Here is a 23,261-nt window from a genome sequence, read left to right as displayed (position 1 = left end):
CATCTCACAGGAACATTGCTCAGAATTCACTTCATTCATGGTTAAATACATTTGTTTGTGCAAAACTTTCTTATTCTAACGTTAATATTTAAATATAATTTTAACAAGACATATATATTTAGATCACTGCATGCACTGTTCTGTGGGTCAAAGCCTACTAGTCTAGTCAACCTACCTTCCAAAGAATAGGGTATGGTGCTGAATCTACTGTGAGTATAAGTAAAAACAAACACTCAAACAAAAAAAAACAAAAAACAAAAACAAAGACTTGTTAAGACTTTTTTTCTGATTACAATGTCAGGAAAGGTAGCTCTTGTTCCTTCCTGTTTTCACAATATTCTTTAAAACTGCAGAGTCTGGTCCTCACGAGCCACAATCCTGCAGGTTTTCCATGTTTCCCTGCTCCAAAACACTTGACTTGAATGAATAAGTCACTGTGCAGAACTTCATAGGCTGTTGGATCCATTAAATGTGAGTCAGGCATGTTGAAGCATGGATACATCGAAAACCTGCGGGATAGCTGGTCCAAGGGCCCAGATGTCAGCTAAGGCTAACACCTTGCTGTTGTCCCTGGAGGAAGTTAAAACCAAAATACAACAGGTAAATAAAATGTTATATAATCATTGTTTAAAGGTACCATATTATGCAAAATACACTTTCTGAAGGTCCTCTACTGTTTGATTTCTTGCTTGTGTTGTTCTCAGTCTCGTATGTAAGTCGCTTTGGATAAAAGCATCTGCTAAATGACAATAGAATAGAATAGAACAAAATGCAATAGAATACAATAAAGGTTTCTAACAGCAACGTGCCCATACAGCCTGTGTATGAGGCTCAAAAAAACAAAACAAAAAACCCAAAACAAAACTAAACTGTCACCTCTTCCATTTGCTTGCACCACTTTTTTTAAGCAAATTTGTGCTCTAATGGGTGAGTCTAAGATCTTTCCCTCTGTGACATGAAGGGAAATGACCGCTCCTCCTGGTTGTTGATACTCTGTGGTTAGCTGAGCCTACCCTCTAAAGTCAAAGAGTGGGCGCCAGCAAATGCCACATCCTCTTCACGATAGAAAAGGGAAGTCGGAGTGGACAGGCACCATTGATGAACATTTAAAGGTTTAAACACAAAAACAGCTTGTTTTCAGTAGAGCTCACTAGAACCCCTTTCGGAATGACTGAAATTAAGGACCAAGTCGAATTTGGGGTAAAACACTTTGAGGACAATGTTGTGGACCTCTGACAAGTAGGTGAAACTGTTAAATACATGTATAATATGGCACCTTTAAACAAGAAAAAGACAAACAAAGGAAGATCCTTATAACACTGGCATGCCTATGTATACACACACATATCTAAACATTATCCGCTGGTGATGATCAAGTTCAGTCTTGGTTCCTATTATTGCTCACTTGTTGATGGTTTCTTCTTTAAAATATGTGTTTATGAGAAACTGGTGAATAATACACACTAGCATGAAAAAACGATAAATATTCATTGAGCAATGTGGTCTGGATTATTTTGATTAAGTCTTTAAAAATGAACTCTCACAAATCCCTTGCAAACATGTCAAGAGTCAGGTTGGAAGCCATGCCAGCAATCTTATCTTTCTCCTGACAGAATCATGGGCCTGATGAATTGTGAACCAATTTTAACTGTGAAATTAAAACTTGCTGTGCTAACCACTTACAGTTGTTAATATTCTCACCATTAATAATATGATTTGTGTTCAAAACCATGGAGTCATGTCTGAATGCCACCCAATGGTGCTAAGTCTTATCACGCCAATGTCTTCTGGGCAAGTGCATCCAAATAAAAACATAAATGGGTTTGAGAGAACTTGTTGCCTTTTTCTTTTTACACGAGGTTAATCAGAATTTATTGTGACATTTGAACATCCAAAAACCATCAGCTTTGTTCAAAGCGAGCTGGACAGATTGTCAGATCGGTTGCCAACATCATCATTTTATTGTAGTGTGCTTTGGCTTAAAGTATCACACACCAGATGGGAGGAAAATGAGTGTGTGGAGTGCAGTTCAATGTGGAGATGTTTCACCTGTTTTTCAAAGAGAATAATGTCTGGGATGTCAGTCCAAGCAGTTTCTATCTTAGCTATTCTCCATCACAGACAGCAGTCACAGCTGTGTTTAATTTCTTTTTCAACTATATGTGTATGGGTCTTTTCTTTTTTCTTTTCTTTTCTTTTTTTTTGCCTGAGCCCATGAGATGAAAGATTTGCGGGACTTGCTGAAGGAAGCAATTGTTTTTGTTATACCAGTTTTCTGACAAGCATTTTAGCCACTGATAAGTGAATAAACAGGATCAAACTTTGACCTACGACATAGGTGTTATAGCTAAGCTGAACTATATAAAGATTTTGCGATATGTTGAGTGAAAGTTGTTTATGGTTATTGCTATTGCCCTGCTGCACTGTGGTGGGCAGTAAATATCTTCTTCTGAGGTGGGAGCACATCCAGCTTGACAGTGCTCTCTGCTCTCAGTCAATGCTGGGATTTAGGGATTGTTAGAGTCCCCGAAACTCATTAAGTAGGCTTGTTTAAACCAAATGTAAAAAGTTTTGTACTGAAATGTACAACTGCTGTGATCATGTTGCACTGCATGCACAACTTTTATTCAGCTATGGCAAAGGTATAATAGTGTATTCTCCTTACACAAATAAGATTTAGAGATGTTTTACTTAACATTTGTGCATAGTGTGTGAGGGCTTTTCAGACTGAGTCATGAAGAAAAGACCCATAATGCTAAAGGTGTCGCAAGAAACGCAATTTGACTGCACAAAAACAGACTGTAATGGAGAATTTAGAACATTCAGTATTGTTCCAAGGCCCAGAAGAGTTTTTTTATTCTTTTGATCAAAGTTGAACTTTTCTCACATCTCTTAAACAGCAGCAGCTGCTCAGAAATATCATCTAATCTTTAGCTGCCATATTGGTCTACCATACTGATGTACAGTATAGCAATTATACCACTTGATGTGATTATAATGGGAGTTTTTATATAATTCTGCTACATTCTGCAATATTGTGCCACAAGTTGCCTTTTGTTATGCCACCTTAGGTTTGACAAAACATTCTTATTGACTCTATTAGTTGTTTTACTTTCAAAGCATCACAAATGCTACAAGAAGTAGAACCTGCGAGATGGATGTGAACTTTTATGGTCATTAAAATAATTTAAAGTTTTTCTTTTTTTTCTTTTTCTTTCTAAGTCAACCACATGTTATCTTTTTAAGCGAACAATTTCTTAATGTTGGGTACTATCTAAACTAACTCTTCAATCACCATAACTCCAGAACTACTTTCTTTTACAAGGGACAAATTTCTTGTACCTCAAGATAAGAGTTTGGTTGAATTCCTGAAAGAGGTGGACAAAGGGGTGTAGAATTGTGACTTCAACTGGAAAATTACCAAATTATAAACTATGTTGTTCTGAGTGTGACAGCACCTCAAATATTCAGCTTATAAATGGGGACCGAGTATGATAGGAGGCACCATGACAAGCAGCCACAACAAAATTGACAACTTTAACTCTGCAGTCTTGCACAGAATGCTCAATCCATCCATTGAATCTAGTTAATTCAAAAACTTAGCTTGTAAACCACCATGCTTGCTTCAAAAACTTCAAACTTTAGGTTGGTGTCATGCTAGATCTTGGTGGTTCCACATATCAACTTCATTTTTTTCTTTCTTTTGTTACAGTACTTACACTCTAAGAAGATGAACTAAGCTTTACTATTTCTGGCAACTAGTGAAAACATGTCCAGATGAAGACAATAGCAGTGCTTCCTTTACCAATAGAGTTGCACAAAACCTAAATATCTTTAAAAACTAGTAATGGAAACACCAACATATTGAAAAACCACTCAAATGTTACTAAATTGTTTTCATGCTACATAAGGTGGTTTTTTAGACATTTCAATAAACAAGTATATCGCAAACATGTCATGGAAAAACTATTTTTACATTTACATGGCCCTGAATGTGGCGGGGATGGGTCATGCGAACCAGTTCATTTCAGGTAATGATGGCATGGTATGAAGGAAACAGCAGCTAATTCTGGGGTTTTACAACAAATTAGAAAGGAAATTGAGAGAAAATGGCTCAGAAAAGCTGTGGCAAATTCTCTGCAGCAAGTAAAAAACCCCAAAATAATGCTACATGGGGACCTTGGATAAGCGGCAATTTTTGTAAAATCTTACAAGGCTTTATGAGAACTTACGAGAGCCTAGGCGCTAAACCATGTTCAATGGAAACACCTGCAAATCAAAGTTGTTGTTTGTCAAGCAGCTAGAGTGGCTTGCTACCTAGTTACATGTCTGTGGCCAATGCATCATAGTATGTCTACATCACACATCAAAACTTGTAAAGGTGACTTATGACTCATCAAAATTTCCACAAAAACAGATATTCATTCCAATTTAGCCCAAAACATACCGCACATAAACAACAATCAGGCATAACCTCATGACCTCAACACTCCGTAGGTCATACAACCAAAAACATGTGACCAGGATATTGGCAATAAATCTCTGGTAGCCAGTGTGAAGCTTAAGATTTTACTTCCTTTAACAGTTGTGAATAGGTGGAAGGAATTCATAAGAAAGATAAACGCCTCTAGTTGAACCCATCCTTTGTAACATGATGGCTAAATGCCAAGAGTTGGGTCATACCAACAGGTCATTGAACTTAAACAAAAGGAACTGTGATACTCATTTTACCATGTCAATATTAAGGCTAAATTGTAAAACTATTCACCTTCTGAATATTCTTCCGTTGTTACTGTGTATGGTGTGGTGGGGCAGGGAGGAGGATCATAGTCATCCTCAATTTCTTTATTCTGTGCAGCTGTAAAGAAGTCCTGAACGAAGTCAAAATATTGATCTGTTTGCCACCTCTCTTCCCTATAGTGGCACTGAAAGTCGAACATGATGGGGTCCTGGAAGAGCAAAAACACAAATCACTTAAAAATCTATCCTATTCCTACATTCATGCAATTATGTTCAAAGCTTTAGCTAAAAGATTGGAACTACATGTAGAGCTTAAATTCCAAAAAGTAACCTCTTTAGGATGTGCTAATTAAAGATAAAATGAGAAAACACATGGTTGAATATTTGGTTTTCATTGTGCAAGCTGTGGACAAGCCAATGAAATGTCAACTTACCAGATTGCCCATTCTTCGTCGCAGCTCTTTAAGCATGTCGATGACTATACGGATGTCGTTTTTATTGGATGAAATGTTTCCAAACTTATTGGCTAAACCATCTAAACTCTTCTCCAAGTAGTATACATTTAATTTTACCCAAGACATCCCACCCTAAGAAACAAACAAACAAAAAAGACAGATGTGAGCTGACATTTCAATTCTACACGAGGGAGTATTATTTACAGTGTACAATAACTGTAATTGCTCAAAAAAAAGTTCCCTACGGTTAGTAGATTTGTAAATCAAATTTAGAAAAGTAGATCAGTTCAAGATTAGGGAAAAATAAACCAGTATTCACAAGGAAACTGTACAATATCTTACCTCTTTTTTTGAAATGTACTTTACAGGAATCATGTAATCTTTTGGAATATTTTGCCTCTGCAAAAAGAAACAAGTAAATCAGCATTAAAATATGACAAAAAATTTCATATCAGAAAGTTGAAATATTTAAAAACTTAGATTTGGAATTAAGACAACATTCATTTTCTGTCTGTCAGTATTCTTTGTAATAGTCTTAAAAAATTATAATATAGAATATATATGATTGCTTTAATCTTCATATTGTGCAAATAAATAAAAATAAAACAGATTGTAACATGGTGGAGTTGTGCTTTATAAACAGTGTTCAAAGTGCAACCCTGTTTCCCCCTAAACATTATGGATACTGCAAAAATTTAAAAACAAAATATAGTCATTTTTAAGTGACTAAAACTTTTTTTCTCTAAATAAATTCAGTACAAACATAACTAAGAAATAAAATTAAATCTGGGAATACAGGCTTATCCTTTTATAAGAGAGGTTAAAATAAAGAAAAACATGATGAACTTTAGAAACAGATAAAAACTTTTTAAGTTGACGCAAATCCTCAACTGTAATTTTTGATTTTATACTAATTAATACTAATGGCAATTCATACTAATTTAATACTAATATCAATAGCAATACTAACACTTAACACTTTTACTAATACACAGATGAGGTTTTAATGAAAAAAGTATTTTTACTGATTTCACAAAAAATGGGGAAAAATGACAAAATTTTCATAAAATAAATATTAGAATTATTAGCATTTTAGATCCTTTCCACATTTTTGAAACTGCGTAGAAATAAGTCAGAAAGCTGACCAGTATGTTTAGTTTTTTTCTTTTTCACTCACAACGTTGTTATTCATAACATCTCCATTCATTAAAATATATATTTACTGGTGAATTTACAGCATTCAAACTTAAAGACTACTATTTGTTAAATACGTATAAACGTATATAAGTATGAAATAAACACTGTAAGGAAGGCACAGTGGACTCATAACCATTATAGCCACCCCTTAACAAAGTACTTTCCCTTCAGGAGTTTGCTGCCCCAAAGAAAAAAAAGGAAAAATAAACAAACAAAAAAAAAACATTGTTTTCTGTGAAACATAAAACATTTTATTTCCAAATTTGTCCTGTCTTACACCTAAGAGTGTTTTACATCTTAACTTAATTATACTGTTTGAATTTGTATTTCCTGAGATGGAGCAAATTTCTCGGTTTAATAATTCAAACAGTTATAGTAACAGAATGGATTAGGCCTAGTTTAATGTCACATTTCAATTCCCATTAAAATAGTGTCTTTTAATCTCAAAACTTACTGGGAAACTAATGTGAAGATTGCAAAAATCCACACATTTTCTTTCACAAAAAAATGTAAACCTACTAAATCAAAGTTTGACCATGTTTTAACAGTGAATCAACAGTAAGGTGATGACTTTGGAAAACAAAATTCTAAATAAAAAAAATAAAAAAAATCTTGTGTTGTGAACAATCTGTAAAACTGTTTGTGGACATCTGACCACATCATTTTGCCATAGTATATATGTATGTATATATATATATATATATATATATATATATATATATATATATATATATATATATATATATATATATATATATATATATATATATATTTATATATATATATATATATATATATCTATATATATATATATATATATCTATATATATATATATATATATACATATATCTATATTATATATATATTTATAAATATATATATATATATATATCTATATATATATATATATATATATATATATATATATATATATATATATATATATATATATATATATATATACATACATATATAGATATAGATATATATATATATATTATGGTACGTCCAGTGTGGCACACACTCAACTGGGGCTATAATTGAGATTTAGCTAAAAGCATTTCCCATTTAACCATTTCAAAGCCATTCTTACCAAAATAGAGAGTTTAGAGATGTCATCTGTCACTGGGTTGAAGTCAAGTGTATCTGAATGTACCCCAAGAGTGATGAACAGCAGGAAATGGACACAGACGTGTATCCAACTCTGTAGGTTAAAAAAAAAAAGTAGATCAATTGCATTTTTGCATTAAAAATCACAAATGATTATACCAGTGAAACTGTTGAATCAGCCTAGAGTCTTGGTGTTACCCCCTCTTACAGCTACAGCTTCAACAACAACTAATTCCCATATTTAGTCTGTCATTGTGTATACAGAGCAGCTAAATCAGATTATGGTCAAATGTTTGATTAACTGCTTTGAGTCCTAACTACATGCAAGGATCTAACAAGAATTGATGGCCGCAGTCAAGAAGGAGGCGGTGGGAAATGTTCTTGGTAATAACACTACCATGCATTGCACAAAAAGATAAATAAACACAAATTCAAATTTTCAGCATAAGGAACAAAAAGCTGAAAATAAAAATCTTACTACATTAATGTGATCAACTCATCTTAATTATAACTGGAACATTTATTTGTCGTCAGCTGTTTAACATTAATCAGGAAACAGAGATCCCTTTCATTCCCTTTCAGAAGCTGCTTGGGGCTGCCACATGAACAGCTTGCACTCAGCTTCAATTGGTCAAACCAGTATTTTTCAGACCGTTAAAAACGTGGCTATACTCGTAGCTGGCAATCTGCCAACTTTTAAGGCAGTGAAGTGACGTGAGATGGGTAAAACTGTCAGATGTAGTGTTGTGACAAATAGGCAATCCATCCAAAATAATCCAGAAAATCATCTTTAATAAAGACCATAAATCAAAATAACAGCATTTAACTATGATAGAACTTTGCAACATATCTCAAATCTCCTAACTTGACACTTTCTTTTCATGTTGGTAGTTGGCCAATTCCAGCCCCTGTCTGGAATTTGATACAAAATGAAGTTCCTGCTGGAGGGCAACGCATAAAAATCCTAAAAGAAAATGGGTGGGGAAAAGCAGCAACAGCAGACTGCTGGTAGCACAGATAAATATAAACAGCCACCATTTAAAAAACATATTTTTAGAACTTGGCTCTGTTGTGAGAAAGGAAAGGCTCTCAATTTGTTTGTGAGACCTCAAGGACAAAAACAATGCCCTTTTCAAGAGGACGCTTAATGTAAACACAACTTCCTTTGCAGCCACATACGCTGACTGTTTATGTTTGAGGTTAGTTGAACAGTCATTCGTTCGACTAACCTCCTTATTCAAGCCAATCTGACCATGTTATGCAATTCTCTCTCAACATAGATCAGGGCCAGTCCCAACTTGGTCCAAATCATTTCAACAACCTTGCATGTAACCCAGCTCTCTTGCAAGTAAATCTTTCAAAGTGAGTGTGATAAAGAGATCATAAGTAGCTGAGCCATATAATCTCCAGGCCCTGTACAACTGGATTTAGATGCACGGTTTATTTAAACAAGGCTACGCTTCCTCTTTCACTGCTGCTCGCTGTTCTCCTTGCCAGCATGCACATTCATTAATTTTCCTTAAAAGCCTGTTGATTTAGATTTTTGAAATCCTTAAGGCTAACTGCGCCACCCATGTTCCATCTCTTGCTATATGCCAGTCGAACTGAACCACAACAGGATGAGAAAGGAACAATAATCCATCAGCTGGAAGAAAGGAAGAAAGAAAAGCGGCATATAAAGGGCAGATGCAATGTAATTAAATTTTGCCACAGCCTCAACCCATCATCTTGACATGGTGAAGAGGAATAAGAGAAAAGGTGTATTTTTGAGGGAAGAAAACTTAGATGTCTGTGACATCTTATAATTAATCAGCTGCACATGAACGTCAGCATCACAAGTATGAGAAAAGAGCAATGAAAGAAATCAATGATGCCAAAACACAATTATGGCATATAATATCTTCAGCAAATTGCTCTACAGTGCAAAGCTTTATGTTTTGATTCACAACATCTTTAACTAATCCGATACTTTAAACTACTGAAAGAAAATGCACATAATGCACGTATGACACAAAAGCAAGTCAACTGTCACAATGCTTGCCCCAAGGGGTTCCACAGTAAACTGGTGTGAGTTATATTTTATTATTATTCATCTTTCAAGATGTTCTTTTTATGTTGATTTAAATAGGATGGGGAAGAATCCATGGAAGCCTTACTGACAAAAATAAATCCACATGCTAAGTGGATCAGGATTTTATGTCTTAATTCAAAAACTCAACAAGTCCTTGTTGCAGTCTGTGGAAAACTGAAGACATATTTTCAATATTTCCTCTTCTTAGATGCTGATGACTTTATGATAATTTCAAAATCAGAAAGTGAGACTGATGTAGTGCCGATACTTGCATGTAAAACAAACCTCAGACTGTTCATAAACTGAAGGATGAAGACGACAAAAATGTCTAAATTAAGACAGGAAATATCAATTTTAAAAAAAAAATCTTAATCTTAATCTTAATTTTGAGGCATTCCTGAAGCCAGGAATCAAAGTCTCAGGTTCTGTGTACTGCAACTCTCAAATTAAATTTACTTGCATTCTGTTTGTAATATGACATTTCACATATTTTTTCAAGTCGTAATTTAAATTCAGTTTTAAGAAAAATATTCAGCTAAATGACTTTAGGCTGCATAACAAACACCAAGGCATTTCTTTCTACTTGTTTGTCAACTGTGAATAATGATGCCAAAAAAAAGGGCTAAAATGGCTTTCACATCCATTGCCAATGAGCCTGAAATCAGATCAGCTGTGATTTGTTAGCAGAGATTCACCATCATTCTCTGTTGTTACACTTCTAACCTTAATGGTCATCCCTGTGGTTTTTTTGTGAGAGCAAATAAAGCCAAGTGAAAACAGCAGTATGCACAGCAGGATGTGATATGTGTGATGAGTGATGACAGCGGTTCCCCAGGTCTTGAAGAGACAGATTCACAGCACATGAAAACAGCAGGTTGAAAAGTAATATTACAGGAGCTGAGAGTTCTGTCTACAAGCCAGAGGTTCAAATCTCACTAGACCTCCTGGTGCTGACATGTTATGAAGGGGGCTGTCAGAAACATATTTTTATAAACATTTGGTGGGTAGATGGACTCTTGGGAAAAGAGAAAATGATTAAAAATTTGATGGTGGTTCAGCCCTCCAATTTCTGTAGCATTGATGCAGATCTGCACTCTCCAAGTGGCATCTGCATTTTTTATCACGATGCTCTTGAAGGTCTCAAAAGAAAAAGCCCTTATACGAATGTCCAAAAAGTACATAATTCAACATTATTCTACATTGTTTAATAATTGGGGAAAAACAAACGTGACAGAATGCAACTAAGTCAATAAAATCTGATAACACGTGTTGATAGCTAAGTATGACAGAATTCCCCAACGAAAAACAGATTGTCTTCTGGCAATATTCCCAGAGCTGCTTTACCACCCAAGTAGAGTTAATTGTTTCTATCTCCAGGGTTGATCTGATCTGTTCTCTGGTATTTAGGGAAATCAATTTAGGTGCTGACAGACTCTACTTGATTGAAAAAGTTACATTTACTTTCCTTGTGGTCTACCCAAGATGACTGTGTAGTTTTTGCACTGCGGAGTTCCAAACAGATCCACCACCAAGAATTTCACACTTAGGGCACAGAGACTTTTCCTGACTCTGCACCTTCATGAAAAACCTGACCTGTCTAGACTGTTGTTGTTGGACTTTGTAAAATGCCCCCTACCATGCAAAACAACATTTTCTTATGCACCCATACCACCATGGTTGTCAGCAGTAGTTTCACTCTTGACACTAACTCTGGGCCACATTTAAAGCTTCAGCAGAAGTTTGTGTAGGATCAGTTTAAAAGCGAAGCAAATTCTGTAGGTTGCAGAAATAACAGGAAAGACTTCATAAGTGTTTGGAATCCTTACATCCTGTTATAGACTGTATGTAGTTTCTAACTTAAAGTCTTCAAAAAGCAAATTATGCAAGGAGTTTGTAATGGGTGAAGTTGATTAATGGTATAGCTACTCTAAGTGGATTTTATCTTCAGTAAAGTGTCTCATTTCAACAAAGTAGATGAGAAAACAGCTTGGGTTAAAAATAAGCTTATAAAAACAAACTTAATTAAAACCGCAAGCGGTGATATAGGCCCTCGCACCATGGCGCCGCTCGGCATAATGCCACCGCCTCCCCTGGCAACATCCTTCCCATGCCTCTCTCAACCTAAAGTGCAGCCAGACTGCACTTCAGGCCATTTAGGCCTTATGAACGGTCACTTCCTGTCACCAAGGGGCGGGGCTAATTTATAATCTAATTATTGACATACAGAAATGTGAAGGATATGACTGGCATCATCTGTAGCAAATTTGGTGCAGGTTGGTTGTTTTTTGTGGGAGTTATGTCAGTTTTCCTTTTCATTGCATCACAGCTGCTTTGCTGCCCCGCCTCTCCTAAACGATATCCCCTATTAAAAGAAATAGCACAACTTTTAATCACACATGTCTCTTGAGCATCCTGACTCATTTGGGTTAAAGTTGGATAAAATTCTTGGGAGGAGTTGCTCAAAATGCATGGCAAAGAAAATGACAGAAATGACCCCAAATATGTCACCTTTTTCAAAATGGCTGACTTCCTGTTTGATTTAGCCCATATGTCCAAGAGACTTTTTTGAAGGTACTGGAAGGTTCTAAAACTGTGCCGAATCATATCCATGTCAGTCAGTGTAGTGGGCGGGGCTGATTGATTGAAATATTGTAGGGGGCACTATGGAGCCATTTACGATCTTCTCCACTATATTGTAATTTTACTCTATTAAGGACATAACTGTCATGACTCATGGCAAGTATGGTGAAGATCAACAATTTCACGGCTTTGTCACAGGTACTTCCTGGTTCATGATATCAGACACTTGTTGTTGCCAAGGGGTGGGGCTAGTTCAGAGTCATATTATTGCATTGTAGATTTTGTTCATCATGGGACTGGCATCAAATGGGTCGATTCCTGTGCTGATATGTTGTTTTATGTGGGAGTTTTAGCAATAAGTCTTTGTTAATAAGACATAAAACTTTGAGGGCCCGCCCCTCCTAAACTAAATCTTCTATTAGAAGAAATAACACAACTTTACATCACACATGCCTCCTGAGCATCCTGTGCAAGTTGGGTGTCAGTTGGACAATATCCCTAGGAGGAGTTGTTTAAAATGCATGGCAAAGAAATGACCCCAAAAATGGCACCTTTTTCAAAATGGCCGACTTCCTGTTGAATTTAGCCCATATGTCCAAGAGACTTTTTTGAAGGTACTGGCAGTTTCTCCAACTGTGCTGAATTTTATCCATGTCGGTCCATGTAGTGGGCGGGGCTGATTGATTGAAATTTTGTAGGGGGCGCTATGGAGACATGCTCCATTTATTCCATAATGTTTCAATGGGGCTTAGTTCAGGGCCTTACTGTCATCAGTCATGGCAAGTTTGTTGGCGGTCCAAGGTTCCATGGCTTGGTCACAGGTACTTCCTGTTTCATTGCGTTGGACCGCCATTCGCCATGTCCCGTTTAGCGTAGCAACTTGAGGTTTTTATTGTGGCATCATGAAAGGGTTTGACATGTTTTGGAGGAGTCTCAAGTGTTTGGGACCATTTGCATAGAAGCATGACCCTCAAACGTGGAAAAAACCACTTCCTGTTTTAAGTGGGCGGGGCTTAGGTCTAGACCAGCAATGGTCACATTAATCTGTTCAGGACTGATCCCTTATTAATCCCTATAAATTTTAGGGTGATCAGATCAAAATTGAGAGTTTTATAGTGATTTATGATGTCACGCCGCCGCATGGAACTTTGCCATGGCGTCACGGGCACGCCGTGCAGCGTAGAGCAACGTCCTTTATCAGATGTCTTCACCAACATGTTTTGTGATGCCTGAGTGAATTTGGGCCATGTGATGTCCACCAAGCCAGAGTTATGGGTGTGTGAGCAAAAAACAACACTTTTGACCTCCAGGGGGCGTGGCTATTTCATAATCAAAATATTGGCATATAGAACTCTGTAGGAGGGGACTGCCATCATATCTAGGAAATTTGGTGCAGAAATGTTGCTTTATGTGGGAGTTATATCCGTTTAATTTTTCATGGCGAGACATCAAACTTTGAGGCCCCGCCCCTCGTAAACTAAGTCTCCTATTAGAAGAAATAACACAACATTTAATCACACATGCCTCCTGAACATCCTGAGCAATTTGTGGCTCAGTGGGATAAAAGCTCTAGGACGAGTTCATTAAAATGCGAGGCGCTAAAACGCCAAAATATTGACTTTGACCTAAAATGGCCGCCTTCCTGTCGACATTTCACCATGACATTAAGAGGATTTTTTTTTCGCCCTGTCATGTAGATCATGTGTATGAATTTTCATAAAGATTAACGACATGCAGTGGCGGGGCATCTAAAATAGGTGGCGCTCTCGTTCAGTTTCGCCCAAACATTCTGGAGCACCTCAAAATATCAAATTTTTCGTATTCCCTTGGGGGGGTACGCAAAATTTGGTGAGTTTTCGAGCACGTTCAGGCCTCCAAAAAAGCACGCGAAGTGTCCGAATAAAAATAATAATAATAATTAAAACCGCAGGCGGTGATATAGGCCCTCGCACCATGGCGCCGCTCGGCATCATGCCACCGCCTCCCCTGGCAACATCCTTCCCATGCCTCTCTCAACCTAAAGTGCAGCCAGACTGCACTTCAGACCATTTAGGTTTTATGAAGGGTCACTTCCTGTCACCAAGGGGCGGGGCTAACTTATCATCTAATTATTGACATGCACAAATGTGAAGGATATGACTGGCATCATCTGTAGCAAATTTGGTGCAGGTTGGTTGTTTTTTGGGGGATTTATGTCAGTTTTTCTTTTTGTTGCATCACATCTGCTTTGCTGCCCCGCCTCTCCTAAATGATATCCCCTATTAAAAGAAATAGCACAAGTTCTAATCACACATGCCTCTTGAGCATCCTGACTCATTTGGGTTAAAGTTGGACAAAATTCTTAGGAGAAGTTCCTCAAAATGCATGGCAAAGAAAATGACAGAAATGACCCCAAAAATGGCACCTTTTTCAAAATGGCCGACTCCCTGTTTGATTTAGCCCATATGTCCAAGAGACTTTTTTGAAGGTACTGGGAGCGTCTACAAGTTTCCCGAATCATAACCATGTCAGTCAATGTAGTGGGCGGGGCTAATTAATTAAAATATTGTAGGGGGCGCTATGGAGCCATTTACTATCTTCTCCACTATATTGTAATTTTACTCTATTAAGGACTTTACTGTCATAAGTCATGGCAAGTATGGTGAAGATCAAAGGTTTCATGGCTTTGTTACAGGTACTTCCTGGTTCACGATATCAGACACTTGTTGTTACCAAGGGGTGGGGCTAATTCATAGTCCCATTATTGCATTGTAGATTTTGTTCATCATGGGACTGGCATCAAATGTGGCGATTCCTGTGCTGATATGTTGTTTTATGTGGGAGGTTTAGCAATAAGTCTTTGTTAATAAGACATCAAACTTTGAGGGCCCGCCCCTCCTAAACTAAATCTTCTATTAGAAGAAATAACACAACTTTACATCACACATGCCTCCTGAGCATCCTGTGCAAGTTGGGTGTCAGTTGGACAATATCCCTAGGAGGAGTTGTTTAAAATGCATGGCAAAGAAATGACCCCAAAAATGGCACCTTTTTCAAAATGGCCGACTTCCTGGCGAATTTAGCCCATATGTCCAAGAGACTTTTTTGAAGGTACTGGAAGGTTCTCCAACTGTGCTGAATTTTATCCATGTCGGTCCATGTAGTGGGCGGGGCTGATTGATTGAAATTTTGTAGGGGGCGCTATAGAGACATGCTCCATGTATTCCATTATGTTTCAATGGGGCTTAGTTCAGGGCCTTACTGTCATCAGTCATGACAAGTATGGTGGCGGTCCAAGGTTCCATGGCTTGGTCACAGGTACTTCCTGTTTCATGGCGTTGGACCGCCATTCGCCATGTCCCGTTTAGCGTAGCGACTTGAGGTTTTTATTGTGGCATCATGAAAGGGTTTGACATGTTTTGGAGGAGGCTCAAGTGTTTTGGACCATTTGCTTAGAAGCATGACCCTCAAACGTGCAAAAAAACACTTCCTGTTGTAAGTGGGCGGAGTTTAGGTCTACACCAGCAATGGTCACATTAATCTGTTCAGGACTGATCCCTTATTAATCCCTATAAGTTTTAGGGTGATCAGATCAAAATTGACAATTTTATAGTGATTTATGATGTCACGCCGCCGCATGGAACTTCGCCATGGCGTCACGGGCACGCCGTGCAGCGTAGAGCAACGTCCTTTATCAGATCTCTTCACCAACATGTTTTGTGATGCCTGAGTGAATTTGGGCCATGTGGTGTCCACCAAGCCAGAGTTATGGGTGTGTGAGCAAAAAACAACACTTTTGACCTCCAGGGGGCGTGGCTATTTCATAATCAAAATATTGACATATAGAACTCTGTAGGAGGGGACTGCCATCACATCTAGCAAATTTGGTGCAGAAATGTTGCTTTATGTGGGAGTTATATCCGTTTAATTTTTCCTGGCGAGACATCAAACTTTGAGGCCCCGCCCCTCGTAAACTAAGTCTCCTATTAGAAGAAATAACACAACATTTAATCACACATGCCTCCTGAACATCCTGAGCAATTTGTGGCTCAGTGGGATAAAAGCTCTAGGACGAGTTCGTTAAAATGCGAGGTGCTAAAACGCCAAAATATTGACTTTGACCTAAAATGGCCGCCTTCCTGTCGACATTTCACCATGACATTAAGAGGATTTTTTGTTCGCCCTAGCATGTAGATCATGTGTATGAATTTTCATAAAGATTAACGACATGCAGTGGCGGGGCACCTAAAATAGGTGGCGCTCTCGTTCAGTTTCGCCCAAACATTCTGGAGCACCTCAAAATATCAAATTTTTCGCATTCCCTTGGGGGGGTACGCAAAATTTGGTGAGTTTTTGAGCATGTTCAGGCCTCCAAAAAAGCAATTCATTTATTAGGAGAATAATAATAATAATAATAATTAAAACCGCAAGCGGTGATATAGGCCCTCGCACCATGGCGCCGCTCGGCATAATGCCACCGCCTCCCCTGGCAACATCCTTCCCATGCCTCTCTCAACCTAAAGTGCAGCCAGACTGCACTTCAGGCCATTAAGGCCTTATGAACGGTCACTTCCTGTCACCAAGGGGCGGTGCTAACTTATCATCTAATTATTGACATGCACAAATGTGAAGGATATGACTGGCATCATCTGTAGCAAATTTGGTGCAGGTTGGTTGTTTTTTGTGGGAGTTATGTCAGTTTTCCTTTTCATTGCATCACAGCTGCTTTGCTGCCCCGCCTCTCCTAAATGATATCCCCTATTAAAAGAAAAGCACAACTTTTAATCACACATGTCTCTTGAGCATCCTGACTCATTTGGATTAAAGTTAGATAAAATTCTTAGCAGGACTTCCTCAAAATGCATGGCAAAGCAAATGACAGAAATGACCCCGAAAATGGCACCTTATTCAAAATGGCCGACTTCCTGTTTTATTTAGCCCATATGTCCAAGAGACTTTTTTGAAGGTACTGGGAGGGTCTACAACTGTGCCGAATCATATCCATGTCAGTCAATGCAGTGGGCGGGGCTGATTGATTGAAATATTGTAGGGGGCGCTATGGAGCCATTTACTATCTTTTCCACTATATTGTAATTTTACTCTATTAAGTACATAACTGTCATGACTCATGGCAAGTATGGTGAAGATCAACAATTTCATGGCTTTGTTACAGGTACTTCCTGGTTCATGATATCAGACACTTGTTGTTGCCAAGGGGTGGGGCTAGTTCATAGTCATATCATTGCATTTTAGATTTTGTTCATCATGGGACTGGCATCAAATGTGTCGATTCCTGTGCTGATATGTTGTTTTATGTGGGAGTTTTAGCAATAAGTCTTTGTTAATGAGACATCAAACTTTGAGGGCCCGCCCCTCCTAAACTAAATCTTCTATTAGAAGAAATAACACAACTTTAAATCACACATGCCTCCTGAGCATCCTGTGCAAGTTGGGTGTCAGTTGGACAATATCCCTAGGAGGAGTTGTTTAAAATGCATGGCAAAGAAATGACCCCAAATATCGCACCTTTTTTAAAATGGCCGACTTCCTGTTGAATTTAGCCCATATGTCCAAGAGACTTTTTTGAAGGTACTGGAAGGTTCTCCAACTGTGCTGAATTTTATCCATGTCGGTCCATGTAGTGGGCGGGGCTGATTGATTGAAATTTTGTAGGGGGCGCTATGGAGACATGCTCCATTTATTCCATAATGTTTCAATGGGGCTTAGTTCAGGGCCTTACTGTCATGAGTCATGGCAAGTATGGTGGCGGTCCAAGGTTCCATGGCTTGGTCACAGGTACTTCCTGTTTCATGGCGTTGGGCCGCCATTCGCCATGTCCCGTTTAGCGTAGCGACTTGAGGTTTTTATTGTGGCATCATGAAAGGGTTTGACATGTTTTGGAGGAGGCTCAAGTGTTTGGGACCATTTGCTTAGAAGCATGACCCTCAAACGTGGAAAAAACCACTTCCTGTTGTAAGTGGGCGGGGCTTAGGTCTAGACCAGCAATGGTCACATTAATCTGTTCAGGACTGATCCCTTATTAATCCCTATAAGTTTTAGGGTGCTCAGATCAAAATTGACAATTTTATAGTGATTTATGATGTCACGCCGCCGCATGGAACTTCGCCATGGCGTCACGGGCACGCCGTGCAGCGTAGAGCAACGTCCTTTATCAGATCTCTTCACCAACATGTTTTGTGATGCCTGAGTGAATTTGGGCCATGTGGTGTCCACCAAGCCAGAGTTATGGGTGTGTGAGCAAAAAACAACACTTTTGACCTCCAGGGGGCGTGGCTATTTCATAATCAAAATATTGACATATAGAACTCTGTAGGAGGGGACTGCCATCATATCTAGCAAATTTGGTGCAGAAATGTTGCTTTATGTGGGAGTTATATCCGTTTAATTTTTCCTGGCGAGACATCAAACTTTGAGGCCCCGCCCCTCGTAAACTAAGTCTCCTATTAGAAGAAATAACACAACATTTAATCACACATGCCTCCTGAACATCCTGAGCAATTTGTGGCTCAGTGGGATAAAAGCTCTAGGACGAGTTCGTTAAAATGCGAGGTGCTAAAACACCAAAATATTGACTTTGACCTTAAATGGCCGCCTTCCTGTCGACATTTCACCATGACATTAAGAGGATTTTTTGTTCGCCCTAGCATGTAGGTCATGTGTATGAATTTTCATAAAGATTAATGACATGCAGTGGCGGGGCACCTAAAATAGGTGGCGCTCTCGTTCAGTTTCGCCCAAACATTCTGGAGCACCTCAAAATATCAAATTTTTCGTATTCCCTTGGGGGGGTACGCAAAATTTGGTGAGTTTTCGAGCACGTTCAGGCCTCCAAAAAAGCACGCGAAGTGTCCGAATAAAAATAATAATAATAATAATAATAATAATAATAATAATAATAATAAACACTGCAATTACAATAGGCCTTCGCACCGCCAAGGTGCTCGGGCCTAATAATAATTAAAACCGCAAGCGGTGATATAGGCCCTCGCACCATGGCGCCGCTCGGCAGAATGCCACCGCCTCCCCTGGCAACATCCTTCCCATGCCTCTCTCAACCTAAAGTGCAGCCAGACTGCACTTCAGGCCATTTAGGCCTTATGAACGGTCACTTCCTGTCACCAAGGGGCGGGGCTAACTTATCATCTAATTATTGACATGCACAAATGTGAAGGATATGACTGGCATCATCTGTAGCAAATTTGGTGCAGGTTGGTTGTTTTTTGTGGGAGTTATGTCTGTTTTCCTTTTCATTGCATCACATCTGCTTTGCTGCCCCGCCTCTCCTAAACGATATCCCCTATTAAAAGAAATAGCACAACTTTTAATCACACATGCTTCTTGAGCATCCTGACTCATTTGGGTTAAAGTTGGACAAAATTCTTAGGACAAGTTCCTCAAAATGCATGGCAAAGAAAATGACAGAAATGACCCCAAAAATGGCACCCTTTTCAAAATGGCCGACTTCCTGTTGGATTTAGCCCATATATCCAAGAGACTTTTTTGAAGGTACTGGGAGGGTCTATAAGTGTGCTGAATTTTATCCATGTCAGTCAATGTAGTGGGCGGGGCTGATTGATTGAAATATTGTAGGGGGCGCTATGGAGCCATTTACTATCTTTTCCACTATGTTGTAATTTTATTCTATTAAGTACATAACTGTCATGACTCATGGCAAGTATGGTGAAGATCAACAATTTCATGGCTTTGTTACAGGTACTTCCTGGTTCATGATATCAGACACTTGTTGTTGCCAAGGGGCGGGGCTAATTCATAGTCATATTATTGCATTGTAGATTTTGTTCATCATGGGACTGGCATCAAATGGGTCGATTCCTGTGCTGATATGTTGTTTTATGTGGGAGTTTTAGCAATAAGTCTTTGTTAATGAGACATCAAACTTTGAGGGCCCGCTCCTCCTAAACTAAATCTTCTATTAGAAGAAATAACACAACTTTAAATCACACATGCCTCCTGAGCATCCTGTGCAAGTTGGGTGTCAGTTGGACAATATCCCTAGGAGGAGTTGTTTAAAATGCATGGCAAAGAAATGACCCCAAAAATGGCACCTTTTTCAAAATGGCCGACTTCCTGTTGAATTTAGCCCATATGTCCAAGAGACTTTTTTGAAGGTACTGGCAGGTTCTCCAACTGTGCTGAATTTTATTCATGTCGGTCCATGTAGTGGGCGGGGCTGATTGATTGAAATTTTTTAGGGGGCGCTATGGAGACATGCTCCATTTATTCCATAATGTTTCAATGGGGCTTAGTTCAGGGCCTTACTGTCATCAGTCATGACAAGTATGGTGGCGGTCCAAGGTTCCATGGCTTGGTCACAGGTACTTCCTGTTTCATGGCGTTGGACCGCCATTCGCCATGTCCCGTTTAGCGTAGCGACTTGAGGTTTTTATTGTGGCATCATGAAAGGGTTTGACATGTTTTGGAGGAGGCTCAAGTGTTTTGGACCATTTGCTTAGAAGCATGACCCTCAAACGTGCAAAAAACCACTTCCTATTGTAAGTGGGCGGGGCTTAGGTCGACACCAGCAATGGTCACATTAATCTGTTCAGGACTGATCCCTTATTAATCACTATAAGTTTTAGGGTGATCAGATCAAAATTGACAATTTTATAGTGATTTATGATGTCACGCCGCCGCATGGAACTTCGCCATGGCGTCACGGGCACGCCGTGCAGCGTAGAGCAACGTCCTTTACCAGATCTCTTCACCAACATGTTTTGTGATGCCTGAGTGAATTTGGGCCATGTGGTGTCCACCAAGCCAGAGTTATGGGTGTGTGAGCAAAAAACAACACTTTTGACCTCCAGGGGGCGTGGCTATTTCATAATCAAAATATTGACATATAGAACTCTGTAGGAGCGGACTGCCATCATATCTAGCAAATTTGGTGCAGAAATGTTGCTTTATGTGGGAGTTATATCCGTTTAATTTTTCATGGCGAGACATCAAACTTTGAGGCCCCGCCCCTCGTAAACTAAGTCTCCTATTAGAAGACATAACACAACATTTAATCACACATGCCTCCTGAACATCCTCAGCAATTTGTGGCTCAGTGGGATAAAAGCTCTAGGACGAGTTCGTTAAAATGCGAGGTGCTAAAACGCCAAAATATTGACTTTGACCTAAAATGGCCGCCTTCCTGTCGACATTTCACCATGACATTAAGAGGATTTTTTGTTCGCCCTAGCATGTAGATCATGTGTATGAATTTTCATAAAGATTAACGACATGCAGTGGCGGGGCACCTAAAATAGGTGGCGCTCTCCTTCAGTTTCGCCCAAACATTCTGGAGCACCTCAAAATATCAAATTTTTCGTATTCCCTTGGGGGGGTACGCAAAATTTGGTGAGTTTTCGAGCACGTTCAGGCTTCCAAAAAAGCACGCGAAGTGTCCGAATAAAAATAATAATAATAATAATAATAATAATAATAATAAACATTGCAATTACAATAGGCCTTCGCACTGCCAAGGTGCTCGGGCCTAATAATAATAATAATAATAATAATAATAATAATAATAAACGCTGCAATTACAATAGGCCTTCGCACCGCCAAGGTGCTCGGGCCTAATTAAAACCGCAAGCGGTAATATAGGCCCTCGCACCATGGCGCCGCTCGGCATAATGCCACCGCCTCCCCTGCCAACATCCTTCCCATGCCTCTCTCAACCTAAAGTGCAGCCAGACTGCACTTCAGGCCATTTAGGCCTTATGAAGGGTCACTTCCTGTCACCAAGGGGCGGGGCTAACTTATCATCTAATTATTGACATGCACAAATGTGAAGGATATGACTGGCATCATCTGTATCAAATTTTTTGCAGGTTGGTTGTTTTTTGTGGGAGTTATGTCAGTTTTCCTTTTCATTGCATCACATCTGCTTTGCTGCCCCGCCTCTCCTAAATGATATCCCCTATTAAAAGAAATAGCACAACTTTTAATCACACATGCCTCTTGAGCATCCTGACTCATTTGGGTTAAAGTTAGATAAAATTCTTAGAAGGAATTTCTCAAAATGCATGGCAAAGAAAATGACAGAAATGACCCTGAAAATGGCACCTTTTTCAACATGGCCGACTTCCTCTTTGATTTAGCCCATATGTCCAAGAGACTTTTTTGAAGGTGCTGGGAGGGTCTACAAGTGTCCCGAATCATATCCATGTCAGTCAATGTAGTGGGCGGGGCTGATTAATTAAAATATTGTAGGGGGCGCTATGGAGCCATTTACTATCTTCTCCACTATATTGTAATTTTACTCTATTAAGGGCATAACTTTCATGACTCATGGCAAGTATGGTGAAGATCAACAATTTCATGGCTTTGTTACAGGTACTTCCTGATTCATGATATCAGACACTTCTTGTTGCCAAGGGGTGGGGCTAATTCATAGTCATATTATTGCATTGTATATTTTGTTCATCATGGGACTGGCATCAAATGGGTCGATTCCTGTGCTGATATGTTGTTTTATGTGGGAGTTTTAGCAATAAGTCTTTGTTAATAAGACATAAAACTTTGAGGGCCCGCCCCTCCTAAACTAAATCTTCTATTAGAAGAAATAACACAACTTTAAATCACACATGCCTCCTGAGCATCCTGTGCAAGTTGGGTGTCAGTTGGACAATATCCCTAGGAGGAGTTGTTTAAAATGCATGGCAAAGAAATGACCCCAAAAATGGCACCTTTTTCAAAATGGCCGACTTCCTGTTGGATTTAGTCCATATGTCCAAGAGACTTTTTTGAAGGTACTGGAAGGTTCTCCAACTGTGCTGAATTTTATCCATGTCGGTCCATGTAGTGGGCGGGGCTGATTGATTGAAATTTTGTAGGGGGCGCTATGGAGACATGCTCCATGTATTCCATAATGTTTCAATGGGGCTTAGTTCAGGGCCTTACTGTCATCAGTCATGGCAAGTATGGTGGCGGTCCAAGGTTCCATGGCTTGGTCACAGGTACTTCCTGTTTCATGGCGTTGGACCGCGTTTCGCCATGTCCCGTTTAGCGTAGCGACTTGAGGTTTTTATTGTGGCATCATGAAAGGGTTTGACATGTTTTGGAGGAGTCTCAAGTGTTTGGGACCATTTGCTTAGAA

The 23,261-nt window shown here is 39.0% G+C and overlaps 1 protein-coding gene across 1 annotated transcript in view; it reads right to left on the bottom strand.

Moving 5' to 3' along the window:
- kitlga (kit ligand a) overlaps nucleotides 1-23,261 on the bottom strand; it is a gene marked incomplete at its 5' end in the record, with an annotated part of 60,228 nt that overhangs the window by 6,570 nt on the left and 30,397 nt on the right. Inside the window, 4 exons of the mRNA XM_079247584.1 lie at nucleotides 4,769-4,949; nucleotides 5,175-5,327; nucleotides 5,538-5,594; nucleotides 7,487-7,597. Of these exons, the coding sequence (XP_079103710.1) occupies nucleotides 4,769-4,949; nucleotides 5,175-5,327; nucleotides 5,538-5,594; nucleotides 7,487-7,597 (502 nt within the window). The remainder of the gene's footprint in view (nucleotides 1-4,768; nucleotides 4,950-5,174; nucleotides 5,328-5,537; nucleotides 5,595-7,486; nucleotides 7,598-23,261) is intronic.

This window comes from Telmatherina bonti (genome assembly GCF_933228915.1).
Source record: "Telmatherina bonti genome assembly, chromosome: 2".
Lineage (NCBI taxonomy): Eukaryota > Metazoa > Chordata > Actinopteri > Atheriniformes > Telmatherinidae > Telmatherina > Telmatherina bonti.
Note: the sequence above shows the minus strand (reverse complement) of the source record. Positions and strands in the feature narration are given on the sequence as shown.